Here is a 15370-nt window from a genome sequence, read left to right on the forward strand (position 1 = left end):
CTCCCCTTGCATCATACCAGACATCCTTGGGTCCTCTACTAGACATAGGAAATATTCTGCTGTTTTATTAACAAATGATTGCATACTGATTTAACAATCAATAAAATATTAGCCCACTGATTTCTGAAAACAGAATATTCGAACCTATTCGTCTAAATTATCTCCAAATGACCCCATATTTATCTTAATATATCATTTTAGTTATAAATAAATTAACCATAGGTTTAGCAACTTTGAGAATTTTGGAATGATATCAGTAGTTTAGGAACTTCAGAAACAACTATTTCTTCAGACTCAGTATACCTTTAAAATATATTTTAATTAAATAAGCAGCCATCGAACAGTCTTAGATAATCCAAAATGGGATGTATTTTTTGCCAAACATTTTGAAGAAAATTTTAACAGTAACCTTTTGGTCCATAATTTCCATAATAATTATTTACCAGCAATCTTCAGTTTAGATTTTCCCATAATGTCAATTTCGCATGAGAGTTGGATTAAATTTGAATTTACTTCCCAATATACATATCTTGAAACTTTTAATGTGAGAAAACCAATTAAAACAGAAATCAAAATGTTGGCCAAATATAAAAAGGCACTATAGTAGCTTTCTAATTGTTCCCAAAATAACTTTTGAGATAATCAGTTGAATTCAAAAAGCAATATACTGTAAGTCACAATATATGTCCAATGGTATAATTGAAAATTGACAAATTAAAATCCCCATATTCAGAGAAAAGTAATTCTAATATAGAAAATCTACAAGTCTGAGAATACCATGAAAGTTTTTCAGTATCCTATCAGTCTGGTTAAAACCCGTTACAAATATTAACATAGGATTCCCTCTAATAATATACATCAACTTTGGACTTACTTTTATATTGACATTTATTCTTCCTCATAGACTCCTGGAGATTTTACACTATTTGTTTATATCTGAGATAAGCAACTAGGAACTATTAACCTAGTTCAACAAAGGAATCTAGGGATAATTATTCCAAGATATGTAAATGAATACATAGAAAATATGAAACTGTATTTTTTCAAATATTCATTGAAACCTTAGAACCAGTAAACAGTGTATTAGATCTCTCCTAATTAACGAAGCAACTTGAAAATGTTTACCAAAGTATTGTACTATAAATGGGATCCATAAATATTGGTTAAAAACATTGGTAATTATCAGTAAAGAATACAGTATCATCAGCATGTAATAATAATTTATATTTGTCATCCCTTCAGGATTGTCAAGGTGAAAAAACAAGGGGCACAAGGGATTCCAGGAATGGTCTTTATTGTTGTAGGGTAGCATAATAAAATATTGAAAACCTTCCAAAAAAATTTTCCTACCTCATTTTATACCAAGCAAAATCAAGACAGAGTTTTTTTTAGTTTCTTTCTCACGCTTTTCCTCTTTCTTGGTTCTAACTGATTTTTTTTTCTCTTCCCTTAAGAGTTTGTTATTCATTCCCAATGCAGATCTTTCTTTCACAATGTTCCATTACCACTAATTTGATACCTGAAATATTCTTAGATATTTATGTCAATAGTGCCAACATCACATTAAATAAAATTAAAGTAAAAGTATTAAAGTACTCTTGATGTATTAACACTCTTGATGAATTCCTCATAACATTCTAATAGATGAAGAAATAATTCCAGTTGTGATAATCCTTGTAATGGGCTAGAGGATCACACTTTACTCCAATTTTTAAAATTTGAAGGGAAAACCAAATATAGGTAGCTCTCAGTTTACTACTACAATCGAGCCCAAAATTTCTGTTGCTAAGCAAGATAGTTTTGCCCCATTTTACGACCTTTCTTGCCACAGTTGTTAAGTGAATCACTGAAGTGGTTAAATTAGTAACATAGTTGTTAAGTGAATCTGGCTTCCCCATTGACTTTACTTGTCAGAGGGTCACAAAAGGTGATCGCATGACTCCAGGACACTGTAACCTTCATAAATATGAATCAGTTACCAAGCATCCAAATTTTGATCATGTGACCATGAGGATGCTGCAGTGGTCATAAGTGGGAAAAATGGACATAAGACTCTTTTTTCAGTGCTGTTGTAACTTTGAACGGTCACTAAATGGTTGTAAGTCAAGGACCATATCATATCAAAAACTTTCAATGAAACAAATGTCATCAAATCCAATATTGTATATCAATTACATCCACCAATTATGGAATATTGTCTGTTGCTTGGCATCCTTTAATGAAATCAGATTGTTCCAGATGAGGTCCCAAAGGTAGTCTATAGGCCAAAGATTTGTCAATATTGTAACATCCACTTTTAACAAAGGAAGTAATCTATACATTCTGTAGCATTGAATTTAGCTTAAAAAATTTAGTTATAAATAGAAGAGGAGAAAACTGTGTGAAAATTGATTTTTGTATTCATGTATTCAGCAACATAGGAGGGGGGGGAGAGAGAATAAATGGCTTACAGCTAAATTCTCAGATTTGTGCAAAAATGCCTTGGCATTGTGCTAATTTGTGCAAAAATGCCTTGGCATTGTTTAAGTCTTAGTAAATATATGTGAATTATTGCTGAAAGAAATTCCCTTTGTAATTTTATGGCAAACTGTTCTCCTTATATGCTTGGAATGAACATCCAAATAACTATTCTTTATTTTATCATCCAGTGATATTTTATTTCAGTATCTGTTAGTGAACAATACTAGATGATTGATAATATTTATCGTGTAATAATATTGAAAAATGTAACCACATTCATCATTATTTGCAGTAATGTTTCTATAAAGTACATTTCTCAATATTCTGTTTTCTACCTTAGTAACCACAAGAGCTCTGTGTCTTCAGGGAAATTCCCAGTTCTAGCTACTTCATATAGAACAATGCTGGCCACATTACTCCGTCTAAACAAAGAAAGATTCATCCCAAAACACACCCAATGCTCAGCTTCTGAAAGTTTCCCAAACTCAGAGTCCTCCAGGGAATATTTGGAAGTCTATAGGCATACTATATTTGTTAAATAAATATAATAGTATTTATAATAAATAGCATTTGATAATTAAAAAGATAATGGAATTACATGAAAAGTATTAAGAGTCTAGGTAATTTGTTGTTAATATAGAATGATAGCTCAGAATTTCTCAACATCATTTAGGAGATAGGAGTGGAGGCCTCAGAAAACAACCTGTTCCCCATTTTTTATTTAGCTCTTTCATCAGTCCCGAAGAAGATCAAGATCATTTCACAGGTTCACGAGGGAACCCACCAGAGGTGGGTTTTAGCAGGTTCTGACTAGTTCTGGAGAACTGGTAGCGGAAATTTTGAGTAGTTCGGAGAACCGGTAATAAAAATTCTGACTGGCCCTGCCCCCATCTATTCTCTGCCTCCCAAGTCCCAGCTGATCAGGAAGAAATGGGGATTTTGCAATAACTTTCCCCTGGAGTGGAGTGGGAATGGAGATTTTATAGTATCCTTCCCCTGTCACGCCCACCAAGCCATGCCACGCCCACAGAACCAGTAGTAAAAGTTTTTGAAACCCACCACTGGAGTCCACACTTAACAACCCACATAGAATAAAGGTTTTAGGAGTTGGAGCATTTATATCTCAAGAAATGCTACCGGTTCGGGCCAGTTCGCCCAAACCGGTAGTAAAAAAAAGTTTTAAAAAAAGGCTCGGACGATCGCGCGGCACAGCTGTGATCGTCCGAGCCTTTTATTTTACATTTTTAAAGCATTTTTTTACTACCTATTCACTGGAACTGGTTCTGGCGGATAGGTAGTAAAAAAATGCTTTAAAAAAGTTTTTAAAAAGGTTCCCAATATCGCGTGCCACAGCTGATTCCACCCCACCCCCTCCCGTTGTTCCACTTACCTTCCCAAGCCTCCTTTTGGTGCGAACTGCACATGCACGTGCACAGCACATATGCGCAGCCAGCGAACCAGTAGCAAACCGGTTCAGATTTCACCACTGCTCAAGAGCATATCCAGATTAAGTGAGAAATGAAAGCTGCCTGGAGGACATATCTGGGATCCTCCTAACCAACATGCTCAGATTGAAGAACCTATTTGGATAAGCTAAACATTTCAAACCAACAAGAAAAGAAGTCCAGTTGCCACGATTCAAATTCTAGACAACTCTTGCCATGATTGAGAATCTTCATTGACATCAATCAGGGGATATTAATAGTTCTTAACAGCATTCAACTTTTCAGTTTAATTTTTCAAAATTCAAGTATGAATTTTGATGTTAAGACATTTAGAAAAAAATACATTTGTTTGAAAATTATTTGTTTCAGCTTTAGGATGAAGGATTAGGAGTAATGTATTTGAATATAAAATAATATTCCATATTTCCTCCCCACTAAATATTATTAGAAAAATGAAGCTTCCTTAACATGTATACAGGTAGTCCTCAACTTATAACCCTTTGTTTAATGACTGTTCAAAGTTACAAGAACACTGAAAACAGTGACTTATCAATGGGGAAATCAAATTTACTCAACGTTCATGTTACTAACTTAATAACGTCAGTGATTCTTGTGGCAAGAATCGTCGTGGCAAGAAAATTTGTGGCAAGAACAGTTGTAGAGTGGAGCAAAACTTACAACAACTGTCTTGCTTAGCAACAGAATGCTTGGCCCAATTGTGGTAGTAAATCCAGGACTACCTGTATTACAATTTTTGTCATATTCCATCAGCTGTACTCCTGTTTCCATTGGTTTGTTTTGCCATTTTTCCCCAATCTACTTCTAGATGCATTAGACTTCAACTGGCATAATAATCCAGCAATATTATCTTTAGGATGTGAATATGGAAATTGAGTCTACAAATGATTTGAAGAACACTATTTTAAGTAATGGACAAGGAAAAGGATTCTCAGAAACCCATGCAGAAGAAGTCAAAATCTTGATTTCCAACCCTGACTCTGTTTCCTTCTTCATAGATATTGTACAATGTCCCTATTGTGTAGATTTTGCAAAAGAGAAATAGCAAGATTCTACATGATTGAAATGCCAGTGTGTGATCTCTGCTTCTTCTTCCCTGCAGTTATGATGTAGATTCCAAGAGTCCTGACCTATCCAAACATGTAAGCTAAGTACACATTTTCTTCTTCATTTACATGGTGTTTTTGAGACACTTTCTCTTTGATCCAATTTTTGTTGCCTATATTTCAGTACATCATATTCATGTAATGCAATAAGCCAGAATTGTAAAAATAAAAATTAAAATTAAAAAAATTCTGATTGATCACCCATATGTTAGATGCTATACAGACATATGTAGTGCCATATATATATGTACTGCTAGGGCATTGATGCTTATGGGGGACTGAATCTGGGGCTTTCAGAATGCAGTCTATGTAGGGTAATCCATTGAATAAAGGTTTTTCTAAGTTGTGAAATATTGCTAAAACTGCATTTTATTTCTGCCCTTTCTACGCATACTTTGGCTCATTCTGTTCCTTTATCCTGAATTATTATAATGTTTTACATTTCAAGTAAGTAAAAAACTGCAAAGAAGTATGTAGTGAATCTCAGTTTTTATTTTTGCTAACTACTTAAAGCATGCATAAGTAATTTTGGTAGGTACTCATTGCAAAGTGTAGGCTTATGGGGTGACAGCGTAAATTATAATAAATTGGCATGATTTGAGGAAACAGATATAGTCAGGTTATGCTGGAGAAAAAATACCAGTCTATTTTTTTAATCTTCTGTTTTACTAACATTACTGACAGATTTAATTTATGAGAATATGACAAAATATGCATTCTGGATCTACAGAACAAAATCAAGGATGCCAGAGGCTGAAGCACCTATTGTACCTGGACAGACACTGAGTAGGCAATGAGCCTGATACATGAGGTCCTTGTTCCTGATGCTACTGTCTTTCCACCAGCCTAATTTTTTAAAAAAAATTCAGCAATGATTTTAACTCATATAATGCATGTATTGTGGCCAGATTCATAAATTCCTAGCCACTTATTCCCAAACTTCTGTTGTAAGAGCTGTAGAAAGGAGCTACATGAGGGGTGAGATGCTCCCAGTTCGGACCGAATTGCCCGATCTGGTAGGGATGGCGGTGGGTGGTTCAGAGAACCGGTAGCAAAAATCCCTGCCCGCCCCCATGCCCAGCTGAGCCGCGTGATCATCAGAGGCTTTTTTTTTTACTTTTAAAAGCATTTTTTCTTCAGCCAAAAGAATTGTAGAAAAAATGCTTTTAAAAGGCTCTGATGATCCCAGCTGAGTTGCCTGAGGATCTGAGGATCTGAGTTGTCAGAGGCTTTTTTTTCTTTTGAAAGCAAAAAAAAAGTGTTTTTAAAAGAAAATAAAAGCCTCTGACGATCAGGCAACTCAGCTAGGATCGTCAGAGCCTTTAACCTCGGCCGAAGAGGTTGTAGAAAAAATGCTTTTAAAAGAAAAAAAAAATTGGCCATGCCCACCCAGTCACATTACCCACCACCATCAAGCCACACCCACAGAACCGGTAGTAACAAATTTTACATTTCATCACTTAGCTACATGAGTTGACTGAAGGACTGTTCTTCTCCATAAATTAACTAGAGCAGAAGTTAAGTTTTTGATAATGTCTTGCCTTCACTCTCTAGGATCTTTAGAAAGAGGGGGAAACCCTGCTAGGAGAAGTTTCATAACATTCATGTCAATTTCTTTCATCAGGATTTCCTTGGTCAAACATTCTGCACTCTGGGGGAGATTGTTGGATCACCAGGAAGTCGCTTGGAGAAGCCTTTGATGTGAGTCGCTAGTCAATGTCATTTGGGATGTCATTAGTGGGACTTCAAGCTTCTCGCCTCCCCTCCTCCTCCTCCTCCTCCTTCTCCTCCTCCTCCTCCTCCTTCTCCTCCTCCTCCTCCTCCTCCTCCTCCTCCTCCTCCTCCTCCTCCTCCTCCTCCTCCTCCTCCTCCTCCTCCTCCTCCTCCTTCTTCTTCAGTGGGTTCATTCTACTACACCTAGCGATGTATAAAGCATACATGTTTAGATAAATCCTATCAGAGGGGAGTCTTTATTTCACAGAGATATAGACTAAAGACTAATTTAAGTTTGGGCAAAACCAGCAACCGGATATTAGCTTCTTTTCTGTTTCTGCTATTATGTCTACGTCAGCTTTCCCCAACCCAATGCTCTCCCTAGATGAGCATGGATCACTGATGCATGGAGAAAAGCAAAATATCAAGCCCACATGTCATAAATTCTTCTCAAGTTTGTGGGAGTCAGTGTGTAATATTTTGTTCTAAACCTAAACACACTGAAAATAAAGTCACCAAAACAATTTAGTCATATAAACATGTTTAAAAATAGTAAATACAAAAGTCTATTTTTATCTCTAGTGAATTTGAGTTCACATATATGAACCTCAGAGAAGATCTATATCTTGAATCTTTTCTCCTATTTCTCATATATGTAATTGGCATACTTTATAACTTTTTATATTCCCTCTCAGATGTATTAATATTCATTTCAAAGACATCTGCCTTTTACTGAATTTACCATCTGCATTAGCTTGTTTTAGAACTAGCTCTGTTAGCTACTTTTTCTTCATTTAGTAGAGAAACATGATTGTTTTTTTTTTAATACAGTACAGCGCTCCACTTTTGAAAAATTATTTTTAGTGCTGATTCTATAGGTCAAATGGAATCACAGCTAATTCCAGCTTCAATTTTTGGCACATTTTAAACTGTATACTGCCTCCTTCTGTAGCCAGAACATTAACAGGAAGCTTGGGCTTATGATCTCCCAAAGAAAAGGAACAGAAGCATGAAAACGATGACTGTGTGGTTTATAACACATTGCTCTTTACAGTAGCATCCAAATATGTTGAACAGTGGTTTATAGAATACATGGTTTCTTAAGATAAAGAAACCTTGTTTTAGGACCAGAATTGGAACTAGAATTTCCATTGCTAACCCAAGGTGGTTGTTAAGTAACTTGCACCCAATTTTACAACTTTTTTTTGCAAATTTGTTAAGCAATTGTTAAGTGAATCAACTGCAAATGTTAAGCGAATCATATAGTCATTAAATGACTCTGGCTTCCCCCATTGACTTTTCCTTCTTGGAAGCTGGCTGGGAAGGTCAGAAATGGTGATTAAATGTCCCTGGACTGCTGCAACCATCATAAATACATGCCAGTTGCCAAGCGCTTGGATTTTGAACATTGTTACCATGGGGATGTGCGATGGTCATAAGTGTAAGTCACTTTTTTCAGTCCATTGTAACTTTGAAGCATTGCTACACAAACGGCTGTAAATCGAGAACTACTTGTAGTAGATTATTTTTAAATGTGAGGCAGAAGTAAGATGGAGCCATTTTCTGAGAGAAAACAGTGTAAAGAAAAGTCAGTTCTCCTGCTACATGTAATCTGGATTGTGGACCACATCTTTAAGATACAGGCAGTATTCTGAAACAAGCCTGAAGTCTATCTAGTGTAGCCTTAAGCAATTTACTTTTGCTGCTTGTTTTGCTTATTCTGATGTTCTGTTTTGATTGCACTCCTGATGCTTTTCTTCGGTTTCATTGCTTGCTGGAGTTTTGGATTTATTTTTAGGTTTGATTGGTTTTACTGTGGATCCTTTTTAATTTGTTTTGTAAATTGGGAGCTATTAGATTTGAAGGACAGTCAAGACTCTGCTTAACAAATAAATATAATACAACATTTGAACACATAGCATTCTGCCCTTGCTGTGTGTTGCTACCATGCATCATGTTAATGTGCTGCAGTAGTTAAAGACCAATTCACTGGATGGAATTTTTCCTGTTGTACAGTAGTCTGTAGAACGTCTTTAAAAAATTGAACTTGGAATCCCTTAGGAAAACAGGATACAACAAGGCCTGCAGAGATTTTAGGCTTCCACAATTGACCATGTTTTCTGGGGTCGACAACATCTAGGAAACAGTCTGTTGCCAGATCAGATTTATCATTATGAGTCCTTCATAATACCAATATGTTAGGTCAAAACCCCTAGTATTTTTAGGAGAAGCAAAGTGGGATCAGTGACATCCAAGACAAACCACATGGCAATGCTGAAGCCTCCAAGATGGTCTCAATCAGGCCAGCTATGGGTGTATTACTTTGAACCCTGACACCATAACAATGCCAAAATTGCATATGCAATATGACATCATCATACAAATGCTTCTATTATGTAATGGTATCCTGATGTTTGATGCAAATATTCAGTTTACAGCATTTGTATAATGATTTTGTTATGGACACATTATCATTTGCTGCTCTGCTGTTCTCTACTCAGCAGAGATTATTGAGGAAGATCCCAACTTCTTGTACTGGGCTGAGTCAAATCTCATCAAATCCTTGCTGAGAAGATGATGTTAAGAGTGCAGAACGTCACTAATACAGCAGTATGCATGCAGCTTCCAGGCCCAGCAAATAACACCTTTTTCCTCGTTGTCTGAAAACAGCTCCAGAGTCTCCGGAAGGAAGCAGGTGCCAACGCTCCTCTTGCAATTGCCAGCCATAATTGGAAAGGAGAGATACATATAGTGAAAAAGAGAAGCTCTCTACTGTCTTTTGAGAAGCAGCTTATTAATTCAGATGCACCATGGGAGGGTAAATGCAAGGTGCAAAGCAGCATGTACAAGTGGTGGGGGCGTTACAGAAGCCCACTGTGGAATTAATTATCATTGCTGTTGGAAACAAGCCAAAGCCCAAGGCTTCTCCCTAGAGAAGCAGCAGATAGAAGAAAAAAAAACATAAAGAGAGGCAGAGAGCTCAGGATTCTGAACACAATAAATACTGTGGAAAGAAGTTCACAAAAAAGGGCTTTGCTACGTACAAGTATCAAAAACATTTAAACATGAAAGATCAGTTGTGAAAATGAGCTGTATGAGCATTAAGTCCTGATGGGTGTTAAGAACATATTTTTTTTTATTAAGGGATTTGTTTCAGAACTTTTTGGTAGCCTGCTCAAAATATATTGTCTTGCTGCTCACCTAAGATGTGCAGGTGAGCTGCAGGACATGGGGATACAAGCAGTTTACTCTAAAGCGTAGAGGTCCTTTTATCAAGAAGGACCTGAAGTCCTTCAGAATATAATAATTAGTTCAGATCTCCTGACTATTTCACACCCTCATCAATGCAAGGTGGAGTTTTCCTTCCAGTAGTGCCTAAGCACGTTCCACACTTCTTTGGGAAGAGCTTCCAAATGCTCTGGACTCTACAGTTTCCTCAAATTATTCTTAAGTTTTAGTACCAACACAATTAACTGGCTGTCAGGTAGAAATGACTAATACAAATGAAAGTTACGGGAAGGAGGAATACATTTGGTGGGCAATATGGCACATGTATAGGATGGATGCACGGTTATATTTTGGAAATGGAACATCACCGGATGATTCCTCTTTGTAGATCATCCTCATAATCCAAATTCTCTTAATAACCAAAGCTGGTGACTTCAAGTAGCTACTGAAACTAAACTGTCCATTCTATTATTTTGCAAACTCTGTTCTGGTAGAGGCACATGTTGCAAAATAATACCGGTAATTACCCATGCAACAATTTTTGGCATTGTTATTAAAATAGTTCAGTTCAGAAATAGAGTTGCTTTGGTAGCTCATTGACGTTGATCTTCTGAAGCACTGATGCTTTTTCTGTATCCTAAAACTTTCTTTTTAACAGTTCTAAATTAATGAGTAAAATCAGTATTTTTGTTTCTTTTCTCCACCTTTCCATTAAAATTCCTGATAGTGTTCCTGAGGTCTGTATGTTAGGAAGGATTTATATACCTTGAGTCACTCACTTATATTTTGGAAATCTTGGTAACAAGGACCATAAAATCTATTGTAGACTTTTTTCCCCTCTCCCTTTTCAGCTTTCATTAGCAATGAGTTTAAAACCAGAGATCCTCAACTTGAGGTGATCAAGCTACCTGCCGTCTTCCAAACATTTTGGCTGTAGCCCCCACAGAATCCATAAAGATTTTTATATGGCCAAAGATAATATATCTATGCATGCATATTTCTACAGCAATATATCAGAAGAGTAATTTTAATAATTATATTGTCAACGTTCTGACTGACGAACCCAACCAAAGCATGCATGGCTGAGATGATCCAATCTATTAATACAAAACTTTATTGAGTACATGATATTGGCAAAGATGAGGGCAAAACCAGATCTAACTATTTCCCGCACAAACCCATATAGTTAAAGTTCAGGTCTTGCCTCCCCCCCTCCTCCCATTAGACCAGGTCACATTGTCCAATGGAGACTTCTGGTGTTTTTGTGATAAAGTCTTTTTGGCTCTGGAAAACACCTGTCGAAATGTCCTTGATTCCCATGGCTGGCATCTTGATATCTGGAGTTTAGTTCTATCTCCCCCTTCCCTGCCCCTATAGTTCATTGGCAAGCTGAGAAGAGATAATAGTTGCAGCAGCAAAAACGCCATTTGAAGCTTGACATATATTTTAATCAAACGTGCAAATGAATATATAACAAATGAAACTTATTTTTTGTTGGCTTATGGATAATCTTATGGAGTGTCATCCCTAAGTTACCCACTTGTAGGAATACAGTACAAGCTGATTTATTGTCATGTCATCCTGGCTGTAGGCCAGGGGTGAAATGCTGCTGGCTCTATCTGGCTCGCGGCAGCTGGTAGCACCGGTGGTGGGTAGTTCGGAGAACCGGTAGCACCGGTGGTGGGAGGCTCCGCCCCCCCCCCAAACCGGGACATCGTCACGTCCTGGTTTTGACCATCTGCGCATGCGCAGAAGGCTTTGCACATGTGCAGATGATGGCGCATGCACAAATGCGGCTCGTGCACATCAACGAGCTGATAGGAAAGATAAGTACATTTCACCCCTGCTGTAAGCTGAAAATAACTATGCCAGTCAATGCTATACATTGATCTCAGCCTAGATATCATACTGTGGCAACTGCAGACAATATTCATTTGTTACATTTAAAAAAAAAAATCTGCCTGCTATATCTTAGTGGATTACTTAAGCAATTGCTCAAAGTGAATTTAGTGTGTTGGTGAAAGTCTTGATTTAGGATCATAGAAACAATCAGCCATAGAGGTCCATCAGAAGCCATTAGACTCTCCTTAGGTGACTTGGGATCAGTTATTCTCTATCAGACCAAGCTACTTCACTGAGTTGCTATTATGAGAGAAAAATAAATTTAATTAAATAACAATATAATCAATTCAGCTTGAAGCCAGGCACTTTAGCAACTCTGGGTGGCTTACAATAAAAAAGAAAGAAAACAATACATATAGAAAAAAAAGGTGTAGCTGACCAAAAGGCTAATTTTATAACAGAAAAAAAAAAATCCAACTTGTAGAGACTCCACAATTATAGTTTCCAAAAGTCTGGGCGAACAGCCAAGTTTTTAATGATTTTCAAAAGGGTGAGAAATGTATGGATCTCTGGGGGAGGGGGAGTTAGCAGGTTTCGCAACAAAGAAAGCATTCCTCCTGAGTTCTGTAAGATGACACTGTTTAATCAATGGGACCTGGAGCGCATTTGCTATCTCACTGAATAGCCCGAATTAATCAGAAATAAGTGATCCCTCAGAAAGACAGGAGTTTTGCCATGATAGTTACCCAGAAGCCAACTGGTAATCACTGCAGCTCATGGAGAACTGGGCTCACATGAGCATAATGCAATATTCCCATTGCCGTCCACACTGCCAAATTCTGAACCAGCTGTAGCTTCTGGATGCTATTCAGTACAGCCCCATGTACTGCACATTACAATTATCCAATCATGAGGTGACCAGGGCTTGCGTGTCTATCTAAAAGGCATAGGTATACCCCTCTACAAATCTAATAAAGAAAAAATAGTGTCAGATGAGTCACTTGCAGAATGTGGTATCATTTGGAACTTGTTGCTGTAGCCTGAAGTCTTTGACCTCTCTAAGTCTCTCATTCACTTGTGGATCCTAATGAATAGATGACATTAGAAGCAGTCTTCCAAGGGACCAGTGTAGACTAATGTCTTTTACTTCCCAGTTCATAGGACCCAATCAGTCTGATCTCAGCATGGACTGTTTTTGATTGCTCCACAAGAGCCATAGCTGGGAGGCTGAGGTTTCTCAAAGCAAAAGCAAAACAGCATTGATTTAATAAGAAGCATAGATGGGAGCGAAAGAGCTGACTCTATATCGTCACAATTTATGTTCTGTTTGATTTCCTGGAGGTGTGAGTAGGCCTTTCAAGCACAGCTGCAATCCCAACATTTTCTCCTCTCAGTGCTCCTGCTCCCTCATGTTTCACTTCAAGAATCTGGCATAATAAAATTGGACAATTTGGAGGATCTGGATAGCCTGTGAAGACCTGCTTGGACCTCTGGTTCCAAACATCTGTCTGCTGCTTGCTTCAGTAAAAGTGAGAGGGCATCACAGGACAAGGACACCAGTGTGCTAATTTACAACTCCATCACAGAAGTCCCATAGACTTGGGAAAATGAAGCAGAACACTTAAGTTTCATCCTCTTTAGGGGAAAAACAGTCATGTGCATTTTCTGGGTTGCAGTTAATTATTATCATTTAAGAATTAGGAAGCTGTTCAGCTCCTTGCTGCTCCAGCCTGAACAGGATGTTTGATATTAAATCAGAAGCTCAGAACATCTCGGTAAAAGAAACTGGATGATCTGGAGGTATTTTACTTATTGTGGGTGTTCTCAGTGGATTTTATTTTTTCATTTGTCCCTCCCTCTGATAACAACAGAAGACATGCTGGTAATGAAAATGGCATTTCCTCCCCTCCCCCTCCCCGAATTATGTCTCTCCATATAATTCCAACAGGCTTTACTAATAAAATGATGCCCCAAAGGCAGCAGATTTCCCAAGTATGGTTTGGGCTAAGTTAATTCAAGATTATTTCCTCATAAGATTATTATTTTTTCAGTTTCCTTTTTTTTTTTTTAGCAAACTTTTGAAAGCTTGGGGCAAATGGTCCAATCTCCTTCAGCTATCCCTTAAATTCATCCATCCAACTGTTCATTTCTCTCCTTCCCCCTCTCTTTCACACACAACATATACATACAAAACACAACTTCTCTGCAGAGTAGTTATTTGTTATTGGAACCTCATTTTCAGTATGCAGATAATTCTTCACAGCTATCCTTGATTATTAGCTGATTGCTGCCCTGTGCAATGTTCATGTTCATTAAATTCAGATGTAGTAGTGAAAGAATGCTGCCTCCCATCATTCAAAGGGAGAGAAGCCATATTCATGAAGGTTACAAAAGAGCTATGTGGGATGGGGGCACCGTTCAGCCTCAGGGCTTAATTTTTCAGGATGCCTTGAGGATGAAGGTAGACATGGAGTTGATCTGTCAGCTCCTCTTTAGGCAATCAGAAAAAGGGAGATAATTCTGGTTGTTTCTGTAGCTGGTTCCCATATGAAATATGATGATGTGGGATCTCCTTCATTAGCTCTTTCTTGTGCAGATGTTTAGATTCTTTATATTTTCTTCTTCATGTGCAATCCAGATCTTAACATACTAGTGACCTTCTTGAAATCTCTCTGGACTTCATATTTATTTCATACAATAATGGCTGCATAGGGCTGATTCACAATTTATGCTTGCTCCAGCATGAAGATGAGCTACCTATTGTGTCAAATGGCATGAGTGGATGATGTCCTTGACTTGCCCTAGGTTGCTGGACAATACACCACCACCAGAGATGTTCATAGTCTTCTGCTGGTGCAAGTTGAGCTATCTGGTTGACCTGCTATACTTCATTTCATTGTGTACAAAGGTCTCTGTTCCAATTGACTGTGGGTGCTTTGGAAAATGTTTTCCCATGAGCCTGCTCCATAGTAGCAATAGCACTTAGACTGATATACTGCCCTCTTTACAGCACTCTCTGAGCGGTTTATAATGTCAGTATCATGACTCCAACAATCTGGGTCTTCATTTTACCAACCTTGGAAGGATGAAAGGCTGAGTCAACCTTGAGCCAATCAGGATTGAACTCCAGACTGTGGGCAGAGTTAGTCTGCAATATTGCATTCTGACCACTGAACCACCAGGGTTTCAATGCCTATTTTGCGTAGGGATGCCTCCCTTGAAAAGCTGGACTGGGGGGGGTGGGGATTTCTTTCATTTTTTTACAGGTTCAAAGGTTGATCGGCCTTCCTTCTTTCTCTTCCTCCCAAATAAAATTGACAAGATTTTGCCAAGTTTCTCATTTTAGCCCAAGTGACTGGAAGAGCCATAAAAGCAATTAGCTCATGCTTTCCTGGGATTGGTAGGAGAATGAAGCAGGGAAATCCACTAATGAGGAGTTCTTTTAACAATGGCCAAGACAGAATCCAGTCTATCACTGTGGTCAAAATGAGGAAAGGGCATGAAATTCAGAGAATGATTTCTTAAACAATCTGTTTATGTATGAGAGAGAAACAGCTG

At 37.7% G+C, this 15370-nt stretch overlaps 1 protein-coding gene across 2 annotated transcripts in view; it reads left to right on the top strand.

Annotated features, from left to right (window-relative positions):
- Positions 1–15370, top strand: part of CPNE5 (copine 5) — a 137105-nt gene that overhangs the window by 45842 nt on the left and 75893 nt on the right. For both annotated transcript variants that reach the window (XM_034414757.3, XM_087889586.1), the window contains exons 5-6: positions 5026–5065; positions 6654–6730. In XM_034414757.3, coding sequence (XP_034270648.1) covers positions 5026–5065; positions 6654–6730 — 117 coding nt within the window. The remainder of the gene's footprint in view (positions 1–5025; positions 5066–6653; positions 6731–15370) is intronic.

The sequence above is a fragment of the Pantherophis guttatus genome, chromosome 3, assembly GCF_059756535.1.
Source record: "Pantherophis guttatus breed Tessera chromosome 3, ASM5975653v1, whole genome shotgun sequence".
Lineage (NCBI taxonomy): Eukaryota > Metazoa > Chordata > Lepidosauria > Squamata > Colubridae > Pantherophis > Pantherophis guttatus.